Genomic DNA, 18,799 nt, shown 5'->3' with positions numbered 1-18,799 from the left:
GCCCATATATAAATATCAATCAATCAACTGCTACATGCCATTGTAGCTCACTATGTGATAGCATAAGATCCAAGTTTCTCAGGTTCAGAATACTCTTTGACAAACACTTTTCTTAAAAAAAATAAAAATGTAATGTCTGTCGAGGCCTCGTCTGAAAACGAGATGTGCTTCCACGTCAAGAGTATTGGAGAAGAACTCTCAAAGGCACATTATTCCTCATCACGGATTATTCCTTATCCGCTCCTTAATTTTAATCTGCTGTTATTGCACAAAGTACGGTGCTGTAAACAATAAACCTACCCAATTGAAAACGTTTGTATTTTACTGGGTTCTTTCAACTGTGCCGACCCTATCAACACCACTCAACTCGCTAGATTTACGACCTTAAAAATTAAAGTTGCTGATAAACGCCAAAGTAGACCAGCCAGCAGCCCATAAAAAAAGTGAAGCATCGCCAAGTCTTCACATCATTCGTGAACATTAATGTCCCTTCCGAGTTGGAGACAATCGAGAGCCATGCTTTCACTAATTTCACACGGTTCGAAGTGCGGAATACAATGTTGCCATGCTTCCAAAGACGAAGAGCATGTTTGCGCTTGCTAACCCAGTATTAATGGGATTTTGGCGTAAGATGTTGTTCAAAAGTAAACAGAAGAATGGGAGAAACTTCCTTTTCGAAATGATGTGGTCGGAAAGCTTCCGAGCTGGACGTTATAATTATAAACCCATCAGGGGGTGAAATTGCGACATGTTAATGCATAGAGCGAGACAGTGGCGCACGAACGTTTTTCATTTGGGGGGGGGGGTACAAAATTCAGCCTCCCATATATATATATATATATATACATACTGGCAGGCACGTATCTAGGCATACATTTCTGGGGTCCAACCAATTGTCGCAATAATAATTATAATAAGAATTAAAATAATTATATTTAATTAAATTAAAATATTAATTAAATATGTAAATTAATTAATATTGTATTGTTCTTATTACGTACATGAACAGGTAAAATATAGTAAAAGAATATAAATGTAACAGCATATATTCATTATCTAGCTTACGTGTAGTTAGATCGCCAAGATTTGCATAAAAACAATTGCCCTGGCAAGGAATTTAATGTCAAATAGAAAAGGAATTGAATATGTATTGAATAACAAGATAGGAGTTAGATCAAATTAGAGAAAAGTGAAGTTCCTTATTAATATGTTACGGATATTATCATTAGTAGCGTGCATAAATCTTTAGAACCCTCAAAGCCGTATGAGCCAAATAAGTTCAGCGGAAATAACCATTAATTATATAACAAATGCTAAACAATTATATTTTGATTATTTACCATTACTACTTGGTAAGTCATTCGGGGGGTCCAGACTCCCTGGACCTCCCTAAATACGACCTTGGTACCTAGATATAATGTGAAGCCATGATAAATATTTTATTTTAAAACAGCATACACGAATGTCCTGTTGTTTCATGCAAAATTTGCATAAATATTTTTTTTGTTTTTAGAATTCATGTTTTTTTTTGTTTTTTTTTTTGTTTTTTTAGAACAAATTTTAAAACCAGATAACAATTCTGAAACATATAAAACTGTGGACCTCGTTCCGAGCTTATTTGAATTTAACGGAACGGAAATTCAGGAGTTCGAAATGTGAAATTGATTGATTGATTGATTTGGTGTTTTAAGTCCACTTTTATGCATAGTAAGGCTAATCTGGACTGGCCTACAATTTAAAGTGGGATCCGAACCACTATGTGCCTCCACCGGGTATCGACCTCGGGACCCCTTGATTTCAAGGCGCCATCGGGGAGGCCCTCGAAATGTGAAAATTGCGAACCTAGACACATCTATTCATTTTAATGCAGGTTCAGATTAAAGGGGGTGAGGATGATCTTGAGCAACCCCAACCAGGAATAATCACCTCTCACCCGCTGGATACAGAAACCACATTATTGAATATATCACATTTATAGAGTTTCACTTCAGTTCAGTTCATTCTAATTTTAATGTCCCATAGCTACACATAAAAATATCTTTAAACAATTTATGGCAGATGTGTACCACATCCAATGTTTTTAGAAGCCATGTATTTGGTATTTTCTCAGACTTCTAGGGCGTTGTATTTAAAAAGAAAAGAAAAACTGAGTTGAGATGGTTCCCGATCAACTCGTAAGAAGTCTAACTATGAAATATTTGTGAAACACTTGACAAAGCATTTATTTGTTATATTATTAGCTGTAGCTAATGACACTCTTCAAGCAATGAAAGTATTATCAATACATATACAAAACCGAAATCCTTCAGATCTCAGAGGAAGCAAGAAAAGGCATACGTTCAAAAGGATTTTTTTTCCTTTTCAATCGTTGGTGGACAATATGAAGAGCCGGCCAAGGTTTCTTTTCGTATGTAATGGTATTAAATGCAGGTGCATGCGTGTGTTTTTGGATGTCATGTCAATTTCTCGTTTATGTGAAAAGGTAAACTTCAATATGAGCAAAAGCATGTGTGCGTCACAGTTAAAGATTTTCGCATCTACAAAGATAATCCAAATGACATTCCCACCTCGCCGGCCTCCGTAGCGGAGGGGTTAGCATCGTTCGCTATGACGCCAGAGGTCCCAGGTTCGAATCCCGGCCTTCCTGGGCATGGGTGTTATTTGTGGGTGTCCATCAATTTCATCATATCCTCACTCATCCTTATCTTCGTGATTAGCCAAAAGTGGCAGAAACGTGAAGTAACATAAACCAAATAAATTAATCAAACATCATTCAAAGGCCTTGTGAATCCAATCCAAAATCTACCAATAGAACCTGCAGTGAGTCTCACCTATATCGTTCATTCACCTGACTAATTTAATTTCCTTACAGTTTGACTTTAGGGTTTAACTTAAAATGACATTGTGTTTGTGTTGTATTCGATATCAAAATTAGATTCTAAGCAATTAATGTCCAATTATAAGTATACTTAATACATAGGTAAAACTACACCCCCCCCCTCTGATAAAATCGCAAATTGCACTCTATTTAAATGTTTAGGGAAAGTGTCATTTCACCTAGGAATGGTGTGGTTTTGCGATGAGTCGAGAATTGTCACAGCCTCAACTCGTTTCCTGTGTGGTGAGGTCCTTCTCGTTCTTGTTTGTCTTTATTATTGTTTCGGTTTCCACTCTGAAGTTGTTAACACTTGTTCTAGATTCACTTCATGCTCAGATAGGATAATCGGGACTCTATTTTCAAACAGAAATATCTTAATATTTAAGTATAGGTTTCCGAACATCCTCTTACAAAGTTATGAAAAATATGGGTGAGGAACAGGAGTACATTGTACCCCCGGGTTGGGTTATTGTTGAGTTGAGTTGGTGTTTAAAGTCCACTTTATTGCACATTAAGGCTAATCGGGACTGGACCTACAGTTTAAAGTGGGATCCGAAGAACTTGTGCTTCAGCCGGGTGTCGAACCCGGGACCTCTTGATTACAAGGCGACGACGCTACCACTGCCCCCGAGTTGGTCTGTCGTGTCTCGTTCGTGTAATTATTTCGTTTTGGAAAATTCCACTTTAAATATTCCAAAGAAAATGGGAACAATCACATACTCTTCTGATGAAGATTTGTATCTTATCTTCGAAACGACGTGACCACTTCTTTAGAAAAGTGTACTCGCCCCCCCCCTCCTTTCGCAAAGGAGCATTCGTCTGCAGCCTGATTTTCTGAGAGCAAATCTGATTCCATCGTTCCACACACATTTTAAACAATTTTTTTCTCCTTAAAGAAGTTTCCAAGAACTTAGGTCAATGAACTAACTAGTAGCAACCACACTGTAGAAGAATGGTTTGAATTTCTGTGGTAAGGAAGATAATGTTTATAAGTTATAAACAATATACACTTTTTTATTGGGCGAACTAAAAATAGGTTATTTTAACAGTAGCACCTTGCGTCTGTTGTCAAATTACCAAGGGGGGTACAGGGGGTACAACTCGATTTACGGATTTAGGGGGTACAGTACCCCCCTTCAAAAAATTTAGGGGGGTACAATGTACCCCTGTACCCCCCCCGTTCCTGCGCCACTGGAGCGAGATCGCAAAACAGGTGATTTCAGATAGCTAACTTTGGACTATTTTCGTGGAAATCCTCGATTATAAAATGCTGGCTTGTATTCTAGTAAAAATACTATTGTACACCTATTGACACTTCTATACATGCCACAACAATTCATTTAATATAATTTCTACCTACAGCTTTGCTTATAAGTATAAACATGTTGTTTATCCTTATAAATAAAATTACACTCCTCACAAGAAGTTTGGAATATTGTTATATTAGGTATTAGGTGATAGGCACAGCTTTGGAATGCAACAATACATGTTATCTGTCTGTCTGCTGGATGTTCTTATGTTTTCGCAGACATATGCCACCGTGCCTATCACCTATTGCCTAATTTAACAATATTCCAAAATTCTTTGTGCCTAATATAACAATGTTCAATACTTTTTGTGCCTAATATAACAATATTCCAAACTTTTTGCGAGAAGTGTATTTTCCAAGAGAAAGCGTAAGGCAATATCTTGTGTGAAAACGTAGACATAAATTGAACTCCCAATGGCGTAGTGTTAAACGTGGAGGCATATAGTGGTTCGGATCCCCTTTAAAATGTAGGACTAGTCCCGTCTGGACTATCTTTTTCAAAAAGTGGACTAAACATAAATTTAACAATTATATTGATGAAAAAATTAGAAAGTGTTGTGTTATACCAATCTACGTATTTTCAGGTTACGGACAAAGCATTTCTCGTTTAAGTAAACTTTCAACAAACTCCAGAATCGCATAAACTGACGGGCAGGTCGTAATTTGCCTATCTTGCGTTGATAAGCCATTAGGCGAACAGGTATACATGGTTGAAACTGATCTTTTATTATTTTATGGAACAATGTAATACCGACTTCCTTCAGCAATTGTTTGAAGATATGATCAGGGAAATTCTGCACGCTTCATTTTGAGGTAAATTGTAATATACAGCTTACGTTTAAGTTCATTACACTAACAATTCAGATCATTGGTTTACTTTAAGATAATTGAGAAAAAACATAGTTGTTGTTAAACTAGCGTGAACTCTGTTCTGCTTTTAATATAATTCAATACCTTTTCACTTAAAACAAAAAAACTAACAATAGGCCTACTTAAAAACACACACATGTTTACATTCCCTTCCATGGATAACAACTGACACCACGTGCTTCTTCTCTTGTGTTAGTGATTTACGTGCCTAGGGAAAGTGTTTGAGTTTTGAGTCCACATTATGCACAGACAGGCAGGGGTGCCCATCCCCCCCCCCCAAGGCCAATGGCGCATTCCCCCATAAATCATGTCATGAGTCCCCCAAATCATATCACGTGTCCATCCCAAATCATATAATTCGCGCCCTCAAACTATATCGTAATCCCTACAAAGTATTTAATTACGAACACTAAGCATTATATTTTAAGAAGTGATGTTATTAATGAATATCGAGAATATCGCTTAAGTCTTGTAATGTAGCAATAGCATAAAATTTCACATTCACCTCAGTAAAGCGCCAAACAAGCATTCTCGCAACACATTAATGTGAGCGAAGCGAGCAAGAAAATTTTTTCATCCATTTTTGAAGGCTTTCAAGGGTATTAAATTAATGGTGTGTCAATACTTTCTTAGGATCTACAGATATTTAGTCTTTTCCAGCTCCTCTTTTGGCACGTTCGGGGTCGAAAACGTGTGGATACGATATCGCTAAGTATAGTCTCCAAAATTTAATGTTCCAGCTCTCTCTCCACTACAGAAACCCCTTCACAATCTAAGATTTTACACTTTATCAAGAGCTTCATATCTCTTCATTTATATTTAATACTCAATTCTACCACCAAAATTTCCATGTCATAATCTAAGACCTAGAGTTGGATACTTTCTCCCCAACGTTTAATTCAGAATTCCCTCCAGAACCCACGTGTCAATTAAGGCGTAATATGGTAGAGTTGGATATTTCGACCCCCCCCCCCCCCCGCCCTTCGATAATGCTCTTAAACACTTTCTTTTCTGTATCTAATTGATTAAATATGGTGCATTTAAGGTGTAAAATTTTTACCGTACATATATTTTGGAAAAATATATTAATGTTGAATTTTACATGAAGGTAAAAAAAATCCCCAAAAAATCTCGATGGCGCAGCCTGCGCCATAATCCCCCCCCCCTCTGTGGGCACCCCTGCAGAGAGGATAATCGGGACTGGACCTATAGTTTAAAATGGAATCCCAAGCGCAATGTACTTTACCGAGCATCGAACCCAGGACTCCTGGATTACAAGGCAACGACGTTCCCCTTGCGCCATCGGGGAAGCCCGCAAGGGAAAGTGTTATTTATAATTCCGTACTCTGCAGTGCGCTCCCGATTAGCCTACCTGTGCATAAAGTGAACTTAAACTCACAAAAAAAAAAACGCGTGAATTTTCCAGTTGTTGTCCAGAGTTTGATTTATATATTTACGAAATTCCATGACTTTTCCACACGTTCCAGCACCAGTCTAGGTCAGTGGAAACCCTGTGATTGTAACCGTTACGCACAGGAAGAGCTCGCATGTTATCGTGGCGTTAGCATGTGTGTGCTCACAGAATGTTTGCAGTTTCCATTGTAAATCTGACCCGCAGTGTGAGCCAACGTAATCCCAATGTGGTAAATCAATGACGCCGTAGCCTGCAGCTGGTTAAATCAGACAACCTTATATGGTGCTGTATGTTCAGCGCTGGAGAAACATGTTGGATGTCACATCGTGTTAACCCCAATTTTTCGGCTGCCTTGAAGACGTAATGCAGATACTGCTGTTCGATAACGATGGTCATTGATTCGCAACTTTCTTTTCTTTTTTAACTTCCACAGCCTACGAGAACTTCTGCTTCGAACTGCAGGGCAAAGATTTCATGTCTTGTCGAAAACTTTGTCATGAAATATGTTTTCACTTTATGCTCAGATACGCTAATCGAGACTGGATCTACAGTTTAAAGTGGGACGCGAACCATTGTGCAATGTGTTCCACCGGGGATTGTAACCGGAAACCCTTGATTACAAGGTGACATTTCAGATCTCCTATTCAAAATATCCCTTACTACAATTTCAAACAGCAAACACGGTTTCCTCTCATTTCGGTGAATTTCCATGAATTTTCATCAAAGTATTCTGTAAAATGCAAATAACTATAAGTCTTGAGTATTTAACTGCACATGCTATTTAAAAGAATCAAATTCGTTCAACGCTGCTCAAAATAAATTAAAAAATAATTCAAAAACATAAATTCTACCCACCAAGAAGTTGATTGAAATATGGTCACTCCACAACCCTTGCAAGTACAAATTACTTTCCCTGGCCTTTTCAGGATTTGCACCTATTACAAGGGAATCATGACAATTTTTTTCACAGAGAATATTTGTAAACTTATCATTTTGCGTCGATTTTTGCCTTTTACGATTGAGTTAATCGCGACGATGAAGATTGGCAACAGATGAAATGGATTATGTTACAAGCACGGCGACATACCTTGACCAGGCGAACCTTGGGCTTCCAGCTCCGTAACGTCTTACGCTAACCTCTTCACCTCGGAGGCACAAGAGAACAATGTTACCATCAACATATGCATTTACGATGCTTAATAAACAAGCCTCTCCGATGCATTGTACTCAAAGGGTCCTGGGTTTGATCTCTGGTGAAGTCACAATGGTCCTGGTCCCACTTTAAACTGTAGATCCCGATGAGCTTATCTGAGCATAGAAAGGGCCTAAAACAAACATCTGACATTGTGTAATGGTGATATGTTCGTCACATCACAATAACCCATGTTGCAGAAATCTACTTAACAAAATTTTTCTTTAGGGCTCAATAATTTCCGAGATAAAGATAAGATATTGTTCACATATTCTTGTCTTATCGCCATTATTCTGAACCCTGGCTTCCCTTGCAAATACAGAGGTAAGAAAAAGTAAGGATACTTATTTATTTGTAGGAAAAAAGCTCCCCTAGTCAAAGAAGATCATGCTAACATCACATTAATGTAATTAGGGAAAGTTGCTATCCCGCATTACTAGAAAGTACATATAATGGTTCGATCACACTTTCATAGTCAGCAAAATTTTCAACGCAACAACTCTTGTAACCTAGAAGGGAAAGCTAGAAGCTAGTGCCAGGGTCACAGGTGAATAAACTTCTAGAACTGCATTCCACTGCAGTGACAAAATATTTACCACTAAGTGACAGTGTTGTATATTTAACATTTACGTCAAAGAGGTGACGCAAACAAGATGAAATGGTTTATATTTAACGGCGATTATTTTTTCTAGTATAAGCAAAACCGGCGATAGATTTTTACTAAATGGCTCAGGCAACATTATGGTATTTTATACATTTATGTATGCTTCTTAGATTCCCTTAATCTAGCGAGTATCACAACTTACACTTGTTAAATTTATGAACAATTGGGAGGGAGAAAATTATAATCGAAGTTAACGAGAAAAATTACTTCATCCTGTACACGACACGAAGCGCTATTTTTTCCCCTTTACTGCCGTATTTACTTAAATCTAATGCGCACTCCAATTTTCAAGGCCTTCAAAAAAAATTTGTCGAATGTAATGTGCAACTCCGTGGAAAAAAAAAGTGTTCGACTACGAGTTTAGCTATGTTACGAATTGAATTTTATAATAGAATAACACTATTTTATGCAGCAATGTTACGAATTTGTAATTTTATTACACTATAACGCTATTCTTTGTTAACGAAATTATATTACAAATAGACTCACAGATACTTAAATGTGAGAACGTTTGCACTAGACTCTATCCAGTAAATACTGAATACATTTCTCTAGAACAGTGGTTGTAGCGCAAGCACATAATCCATAGGTTACCGTGGTGCAGCAAACATACAAAATACTCCCCAAATTCTCATTGGCACATAAAAAAAAAATCTCTGAAATAATTACTGTTTATCACTTTCGATGCTCTTAGATACCGTAATAATGCGCAATAAATTTACATTGAAACTTAGGACTATTGTGCTTAACCTTCTGGTTTCATTATGACGTATTTTGTTACAGGAATTTTATCCTGTTCCATAACAATGCAATACAATAGAACTATTTAATATTGTAACACAACTTTGTTCGTGATACAAATATATTTTCGTGCTTTCAATATGATCACATCAATCGATAAATACACCTATGCCTTTATTCTGTAGGAATACATAATGATATTTTTAAGTATGTGTCTATGTTGAACACGAAGAGAGTAATATATTAATACATTTAATAAAAAAGGTTCATATAATGGGAAAATTACATCATTTTGCAAGGTTTATCGTTTTATGATTCCCCACATAAAATTATTGCAAAAAAAGGAGCTGCTGAAGGGTTTTCAAAATATAAATTTTCAGTAGATGAGAGATTTACTAATATGCATGCTGCAAAATGCAATAACAATTCGTGAAAAAGAACAAACAACGTATGCTGGTGCGAGAAAATGAATGTGTCGTTTCTATAATATTTCCATGTTTTCTTCCAGTTACTGTTAATAAAATAATAATAATAACGCGTATTTATCTCCCCTCGATAACAGAGTGCAAATACATACAAACACCTAGAAGGGAGGCACCGCTCCCCCAAAAGCAAAAGTTTGATTCGCACACTGAGGTAATCGAATGCCCCCCAAAAAATGCATATCAGAAAAACCACATCAAAGACAAAGGAAATAATTAGTGCATATTTGGGTTTTTGTAGCATATGAATCAGTTCCTCTGTTATAATCATGACAAAACACACTTTCTGATAAATTCAATACATATCATGATGAATTCCTTCAAAGTACTGCAGCAGAATTCCAGCAATTTACCAACGTCTTATGCAATTTTTACAGCAAATAAGCACGTTTCCTTCGTACGGAACTACACACAATGTCACGATGCTAAAGCTCCTTGTGTATGGTTCAGAACATTACGTTACGCCATAACCCGCCGTGACATTTCAGGGAACAACTACTTCCACCGAAGGAAGTGGCACTTAAGTTCAAGTTTAAGTTGAAGATAAGAAAGTAAGGAAGATAAACCAAGAGAAAACTCTTGTACTTACGCCTCACAGTAGGGTTGCTTGTTGAGACCTTTGTATGTCCTCATGTTGAGCGTCATGTTGCACACTTGGCATTTGAAACACTGCTTGTGCCATATCTGGAAGAAAGTACAAACACGATTTAGCATAGTTTTAGGCGTCCAATGTGAAATTTGGTACGTTTGCTCTATTTTTTTACAACCTCATTACCTATAATCAAGTGATACCATTCTCTAATATGGCCTTCTATAATAATTTAAAGTTGCTAATATTTAATGTATTTATATGGTTCTGAACTTGCTTTAAATGTAGGAGTTCAACCTACTCTCTCTCCACCTCCAAACCATTAAGTCAAATTCCAATGACACAATATTTTTAGAATCCCAATTATCAAATAGGTATTTTTCAATGTTTTTCACGTGTGTGTTTATATAATAATCCATAAGTGTGCTCATTAAGAATCATTCAATAATTAATGTAGTTCAATGAGTAAGGCATTAAAACTCTTAAAAGGGGAAAGAAAAATTATAAACATATATTATAAAAAAACTCGCAACCTAAGAGGAAAGTAAAAATGTTTCTACTGTCTGCCAACTATAGGATTTTCTCAGAAGTGCACAATCTTTATTTTAGCACACACCTTTTAATTAAGGGCAACGTGATTAATTATTGTAGCACTTTAAGATAGTGCAAAGTACAGGTTGGAATCGCTAACTCACTCGATTTATTCTTATTTCGTTTCGTTGTAAGGCCTACCCCATGGTGTATAGTGGTTACGTGATCACCTTGTAATCAAGGGGTCCCGGTTGATTGATTTTTATAGTATAGGCACATCAGAACACAGGCTACTTTTGCGTCACGCAATACGGAGTTAAGCCCCTTAACTAAAACTAAATTGAGGACAGATCCTTAACAATAAAATATCTCTCTTAAAAACTTCCTTACTCAATTTCTAAAACTCATTCATTCATTCAATATTTAACAAAAAATAAAACTATACGGTATCTTGAGGACTAAAATCTCTTCACCTAGGTTAAAAGCTGAGGCTGTAAAGAGACACTCAAGCACACACAACCCCACAAAGGATTATCCAGGTTGTGGGTCCAGGCGCCAGGGCCTGGTTGGCCTGCATGAAGCAGTACCGTGGTTGTGAGGTTCACTTTTGGGTGCCTTACCAGGTCACCATACACCCTTCAAGGTGTCCCGGGCTCGATACACGGTAGTTCGGATCCCATTTAAAATTGTAATTCCAGTCCCGATTAGCTGAACATCTGTACACAAGTAGAGAATTATCGTACAAACTAAGAAAATGTGTATATAATGTACCTTTCTTCTGAGGAATATAATTGAATGCTGATAGTATGAATTTAATGCAAGGCAATTTTTGTCAAGAATATTTTCAACTAATGCGAGAATATAATATTATTACAATTCTGCAAAATTTCAATAATGCCAAAGTTATCAGTCCAACAGTGTGCCTACAGGGCATGCAGGAAGCAAGGCAGACTACAGTTTGCAAGTGCTTCCTCCATGAATCTCCTAAAACACACGGAACGTGACATGGCAAAATTAGAAAGGCCACAAATTGCAACACCCAGCCCAGACCGACGTGAAATCACTTCAGGAATTCCAACGAAGCTGACGGAACATTTACGCAAATGAAGGGGGCGGACATTCAAAAGGAAATACAGCGACCAGGATACCACAACACTGAAAGGATGAAACACAATCACTACGTCACTAGAAACATAGGCGCTCCGCTTCCCGTGCCGAAGGAAGCGGGGGAGCCGTAAATTATTACAATCTGCTATTCAACACCACCATGATAAGGTTCTTGTAATAATAATGTTTACATTTTAACCACCTTCTTTCACTTTAACCACCATTTTGATTTCTTTTTCAGACACTCCTCTTTCTTATTTTCAGTCTACTACGTAGAGACGAGTCTTGGTACAGCCTCGTGTAGAAGGAAGTTTGGCTCGTTCCCGGTATAGTCTCGAATTCCAAATGTCTGTCTCGCTCTTGTCTCGATTTATGTCACATTCTGGAAGGGAATATCTGGGTGTCTGTCGCCACGAGTGTCGACATAATATATACATCTTTCAAAAACTTACTACACTACTAAAAAAGTTTCTGCACATTAATCCTAGAGAGCTAACGTGGAAAATCAGGAACGCAAAAGTGTAGTCATTTTGATGACCTTACTCTTTTGCTTTATAGGAAGAGTTTTATTGGCAATTAGAATTGGCTAATAACATAATTTGTTTCTGATAGAACTAGTAACAAATTTGACATGATTTAACGTTCATAGTTACATTTAGAACAGCAATTTGTTTGGTATTCTCCATATATTGCTTTGGAACAATGGCTGCAAAACATTTTTGTCATCCTCCTTTCCCTTCATGGTTATCACAGGTTATTCGGAATGTTGATAGATGGATGCTGTGCCACGAGTTGGCTAAAGCAGCAAAACCACATTTTTTAGTTTTGTTTTGCAAAAAAAAATTGATTCTTTTCCTTTCGAAACAAAAAAATAGATGTGGCAAATTTGCTTAAGTTAAAGCAAATGCTTCGTCAGAACGACTACGCAGATAAAATAATATCAAATAATTTGTCAACTGGACAGCAATTCAACCCCGACAGTACCACTCCCTCAACAGTTCAAGGCCAATTGAAAGTACTGAGGGTGGTCACATTTTGTATAAGGCTTTCTAGGCTTAAACCCATCACCCAGCCATCAACCCATTCGTATGTCTGCAAAAGTCATACAGTAAAGCAATTTTCATTTAGGTGAAATTTGCATATGCCATACATTCTGGTTTACAAGTCTCCAACTAGACGAAATTCTCTGACATGTCCTAGTACATTCTGACCTCAACTTAAAATAGTTCTCCACACAGTTACCTTTGTTACTATTTTTTTTAATGCTGGTGGTTGTATATATTTTGTGCGTCAAATAAAAAATAAAAAAATATATTTGAAATTATCAACTAATATCTGATTTCCCTGTTGCCTTATTCTCATAGTGGGAATACAAAATTAGACCCAACATACTTATACTGAGTTCCAAATTCCATAACATCCCGCTATTCCCACTGAAAGATTTTCCCCAATCAATCACATTATAATCGCGCAAGAGATTTGATTACTAAATATACATTTCATGCATGAATAACTGAGGCAGTAAGGACTGACTTCTTAATTTAGCAGTTCACTCGCATAGTTGTTTGACAAATGTACATAGCGTCGCCCCTGCCCCTGACAGCTGCTACCATAGCGGTCTGAGAAAACAAGTGTACAATTAATTGTACAGAGAGAGAGAGTGTGTGTGTGTGAGAGAAAAGTAGGTCTACGAAATTCTCCGAGCTCACTTATCACTTTACAACCCAATTAGCCTGTTAGCTCGGTCGACCATAAACATATCATGGCGTTCTTCTTGATTCCTTGTGCCAACACTAAGATAGTGGCGATATTTAGCTAATACAAAGACGCTATTTTTGCCCAGACAAAACATAGCACAATTGTAATACAGGCAAGTGAAACCGGAATTGTAAAGCTTGTTGCACACAGATTTCCCTTACAACGCTAAGCCTTGGGCTGTTACTATTTTTTTTCTTAGACGTAGACATGGCAAGCTTCTAGCCTCCAGATGGCGTGCTGCTAAAATTACATCTTGTAATCAAGGAGTCAAGTGTTCGAACCCCCGTGCAGGCACATGCAGCGTGGTTCGGATCCCACTTTAAACTGTAGCTCCAGTCCCGATTAGTCTGCCTGAGCGTAAAGAGAACTTCAAAAACTCTTATCGCGTTAGAAACTTTACTATTATACACTAGAATGTCAAACATAAAAATACACTGTTAATGTGCAAAAACTTATGATCGTAACGTATTTTAACAAGTAATTTTTCGAGACTCGAGACTGATATTGGAGTTCTGATATTGAGAAAAGGCCGATAACGAGACAGACGTCTTAAAACATGACATGGAAACTACTTTTATCGCCCAGTAGTCATTTTATGTACGAGTGGACAACGAACTTAATACATCTAGTGTCACGAACAAATCGTATCACTTGGCAGGGAAATCACAATCATAAGACATGCCGCATGACTTTCTCCAGCATAACCAAATAATTACAACTGTAAACATACGAACACAAACCCACTTCAGGAGTGAAAACTGCATGCCATGGCGCTTTTATTGTTCTTAAACTGCAATTTTCCTCGAAACAGCCAAGCACGAGAGCTCGTTTAAATAATTTTCAAACGACAATAACTTTCATAAATGCTTTTTAAAAGTTCATGCAATCCTGAAAACCTAAGTGGATTTTATACTACCAGGAAAGCTAATGAAAGTATGAACCATTATGCGTAGAAAGTAGAAGAAAAACCTATAGCTTTTAGGTAACTATAAATGGTCTGTCTACCAGTGAGAATTATCATCTGATATATTTGATAATTTCGCCTGCAAATACTTGAATCATACAGAAATTCTATAGAAACTGGAAATATGGAACGTAGATGCATCACCTTGTATCAACTATCGATACATCACACGAGTATAAAGCTGATTGGTTGATAGTGCAAGTGAGACTGAATGGTTTGGTTTATTTTACTTAGCTTTTCTGTCACTTTTGGCTAATCGCTAAGATGAGGATGAGTGATATGGTGAAATTGATGAAGACACACGCACAAGGAATACCCAGGACAGGATTCGAACGCAGGACCCCTGGCAGAGCAAGTGAGAGATCTGTAACACAAAGATTCACACAAAACAAGTCCCACAGAGGATTATACAGGATGCGAGTTCAGGCGCCAGAAACTCGTTAGTCAGTCAAATGCAGCCCAGTGTGTACTGCATGGAAGAAGACAGGTTGATATTTGGGTGTCCTCACAAAGGACAGTGCTGTAGGCCACAAATGTAAAGGAATACGTTAAGCAGTGGCGGTGCTTAGGGGGGTGTGGGGGGGATGCAGTTGCTCCCGCAGTATGCTAAACCTTATCTACCAAGTGAAACTAAACTGTCCTTTCCCTCCTAGATTTGGAACCCAATAACCGCCTCCGATGCTATGTGTCGTGAAGGAGACCATATTTTTATAAACTTTGTATTATGTTCCATTGAAACTGATTATTTCATTTAACTTCAGAAAAAAAACACCACTGATAGTAGAATACTGATGATGATATGCCCATAATTGGCATAAATGAGGCATATTACAATACAGAAGGCATTTTCAAAATACGAAACTTGTATTTTATTTTCTTGTTGATAATGCTTTTGTGAATTGTCAGTTTGTACACTGTTAATAACTTAAGCAGAAGGTATACTACAATGAGGAAGGTAAGCCAAAGGCTGGACTACAGCCTTGACAAGGGTCATCCCTTTCACCCCTGGTCACATAAAATATCCAAAAGAATGGTCAGACATCCACATATCAGATAACCTCCCTGTAGTGGCTATCCACCTTTTACATACAGTTCATGGCTGAAAAGAGAATATGACATTTTTGCTGCCAATGTGATAGTTTACAGCCGGATACTAACTAATACGATTGAAAAACGGCAGGTTTCCTTTTTACAAAGTTGTAAATTAATCTTTCATGTAGTCTACATTGTCTACGTAACTATGTAAGTTGTGAACTAATAGTTCAGGCTAGTCTGCGCAGACTAGTAAACCAGTGTATTTACGTATTTTACAGCACAAAACTGGTACTAGGAGCATGGTGCCGTTGCCGCAGCTCTAACACGTCTCGAGATATTACATATTATCAAGTGCAATGAGATTTCCCGCTCCCCCAAGTGGAGATAGCAGAAGAACATGAAACAGGGAGAGAAAACGATGGGACAGCGTCTAGGAAGCACTCAGTTCCCACAACAACGCAAGATGAGTTGATGGCAACTTGCGCTGAGCGTTTTGCAGATAAAAATCGTTAACGGCCGTGACCCACAATCCAACAGGAGACAGCCACCACCTCTCCCGGAAGAAGGTGCCAACGGCCAAGTTCAGCGAACCGCGACCGAACCTCGGGCACCAAGGAACAATGCCACAGGCGCACCGGATACACCGAGAAAGCAACGTCGAATCAGGAAAAACTACGAACAGCAGCTTCGGGCGGCGCGAAACTGGATCCACAGTAACTGACACGCGGCGATACCTACCGCAGTGCAATTATGATAAACTTTGGTTGTCGCCGCGTCCTATGGACAGAATAGCTCAGGCCAGTGCCGTGCCCAAGGGGTGTTGCAACCATAGGCGTGCGCACGGATGGTGCCAGTAGTGGGGACGTGATTTCATTTCGCGAAGTAGGTTTCTTGGAAATGTAAATTTGTGTAGGTTACCAGTCAGTAAATTAAACTATTACCTTCCGGTTAGAAAATTGGTTCTAACTTTGTTCATACATTCTTAAAAGATTTCCACGTAATTTAGAAACACGTATTATTTTTACATTTACAAAAATCGCACACAAAAAGAGGTATAGAACTAGTAGCACCGAAAATTTGACCAAATTTCTATTGCCAAGTTCAAACTTAATTTCCATTTAACCTACCAACAAGTTTCTTGTGAACACTTTAATACATGTAAGATATCAGCACTATGACATGGAAACTTAAGTGGAAAACAGCCTGCTGTTGGCTCGGCTCGGTTAGATTGGTCAGTTGAAGAATAGTGTCCTTTAACCCACAAGGTTGCATACTTTTCGGCAGCGAAATATTTGATGACGACCATTAATGGCTACGAATGGTTCAATGGTTGTTACATAATTTAGAATCACAAGGACCATCCATTCCCAGGCTGGGATTCTAAACCAGGACTCCTGGCGTTGAAGCACACTGTGCTAACCACTCCGTCACAAAGGTCGCTACACCATCCTTACGAAAACTCTGAGCACGCCACTGGTTCAGGTCCGTAGCTAGAACTGGCCTCGAATACACGCGGCTTTTTTAAATTTCAGAAACTGCACAGAAGAAAATAAAGATTATGTTCTTACTTTACGACGCTCTCCTGTCTATTCAGGCTAATTGCGACGATGAGGACGAATGACGATTAGATAAAACTGATAAAAAGGTAACTTAAAAAGGAACGCTCCAGGAATCGTACCCGAGACCGTTGATAGCGAGTTGACAAAATATAATTGTCTATGAATATAAACAGCACAAAAATAATTATTCGGTGGATTATTATTAACATCCTATTTTATCGCTACGGCAGTCACCCATTAAATATTCAACACTCATTGATATTCAGGGCACATGTATTCATTAATTATTACAATAATGAAGACTAGAATATTCGGAAAACAACGACATGTCATGGGCAGAAGTGATTAAACATTCCGTCCCCGTCACATGCTTTGATTGAAATACCATAGTAAATCAAGTGTCTACTACTCGAGAACTGATAATCTTACACTTATCCTGGTAAGAAAATTAATGAATATTGTGGAAGGAGGTTTCGAAATTTGGAAATTCAAATCCAGGGGGAGCCACTTGAGTCACGCAACTCTGCCAGCTTCGGGTCTCGTATATTTCAGAACGGAAATAAATTCTCAACCGAATCGAAGACTCTTGACACACTCACTCTCACCGTCTCTCTCTTTCAGGTCTGAAACCGAAATTGTAAAGCTTGTTGCACACGGATTTCCATTACAACCCTAATTCCTCGACTTAGTTACTAGACAAGGTGCGGCAAGCTCTGATGGCGTGTTGGTAACAAGTGTCGCCTTGTAATCAAGCGGTAAACTGTTCTCGAGTCCCAGAGGAGACACATTCACGGTGATTCGGATCCCACTTTAAAATTTAGGTCCAGTCCCGATTAGCCTGTCTGTGCATAAAGTGAACTTCAAAACTCAACTAGACATTTCTTGACAAAAGGGGTGGCAACACTCACAGCAAAAACCCATTTCCTTACCGTTCACAGTCCCTCTATTGGGTAAGTATTGACCAATTCCAAGATGTCATCCTTGCCTAAAAAACTACCAATCAAGTAGATTAGCGGAACAGCAAGGTACAAAGGGAAACAGCTCAAAAACCAGTTTCTCGTCTAATAAGGAGATAAAAAAATAAGCGGAAAAAGACCGGTAATATCCTACACTGGGGATAAAAAACTAGTTTATTAGGATATTTAAGCACTTAAGAACCATACTGCTCTTCATCCATCAATCCAAGATGCACAAACTTGAACAAGTTGAATGAACTCTCGTGCATTGGGATACTTTTTCTGTCACGAGTTGGAATACAAATTTCTTGCACAGAGGGTTGGGGTACCAATGAGAATCGAATCCGGGACATCTTAATTAACATGATGGAAGAAATAAGGTTCAATGGGAAGTTACGTTTGAATGGATTTTATTTCCTTATTTCCACAACAATGCTCATTAAATTGTGTATGAATTTTTAAGACCTCAATTATTTTATGAACAATCCGAAAATGTTTCTTATAAGGCTACTTACATAATCTTTATTATGGGTGTAATAGATTATTTAGAATAGGAATTATCAAGATTGTACACTAAATAGCTCAACTAAAGGGTTATTTTAAAAGCATGTATGTAAATTCTTTGCATAGAAGTAGTTTCAAGAATGAAAATTTGAATTTGAATTATTGCTTTAAGTCCAATTTATGCACAGATAGGCTAATCGGGACTAGACCTACAGTTTTTAAAGTGGGATCCGAACCACTAAATAA

General features: G+C 37.9%; 1 protein-coding gene across 3 annotated transcripts in view; it reads right to left on the bottom strand.

Moving 5' to 3' along the window:
* The window catches only part of Lasp (LIM and SH3 domain protein Lasp), a 115,669-nt gene that overhangs the window by 74,160 nt on the left and 22,710 nt on the right, over positions 1–18,799 (bottom strand). For all 3 annotated transcript variants that reach the window (XR_014443910.1, XM_083143014.1, XM_083143015.1), the window contains exon 2: positions 10,140–10,234. Coding sequence is in view for 2 of the 3 variants with exons in the window: in XM_083143014.1 (XP_082999140.1) it covers positions 10,140–10,234 (95 nt within the window). In the remaining variant the exon portion in view is untranslated. The remainder of the gene's footprint in view (positions 1–10,139; positions 10,235–18,799) is intronic.

Source organism: Lepisma saccharinum, chromosome 21, assembly GCF_977018435.1.
Source record: "Lepisma saccharinum chromosome 21, izLepSacc3.1, whole genome shotgun sequence".
In the NCBI taxonomy this organism is placed as follows: domain Eukaryota; kingdom Metazoa; phylum Arthropoda; class Insecta; order Zygentoma; family Lepismatidae; genus Lepisma; species Lepisma saccharinum.
This window is presented reverse-complemented; position numbering and strand designations above follow the sequence as displayed.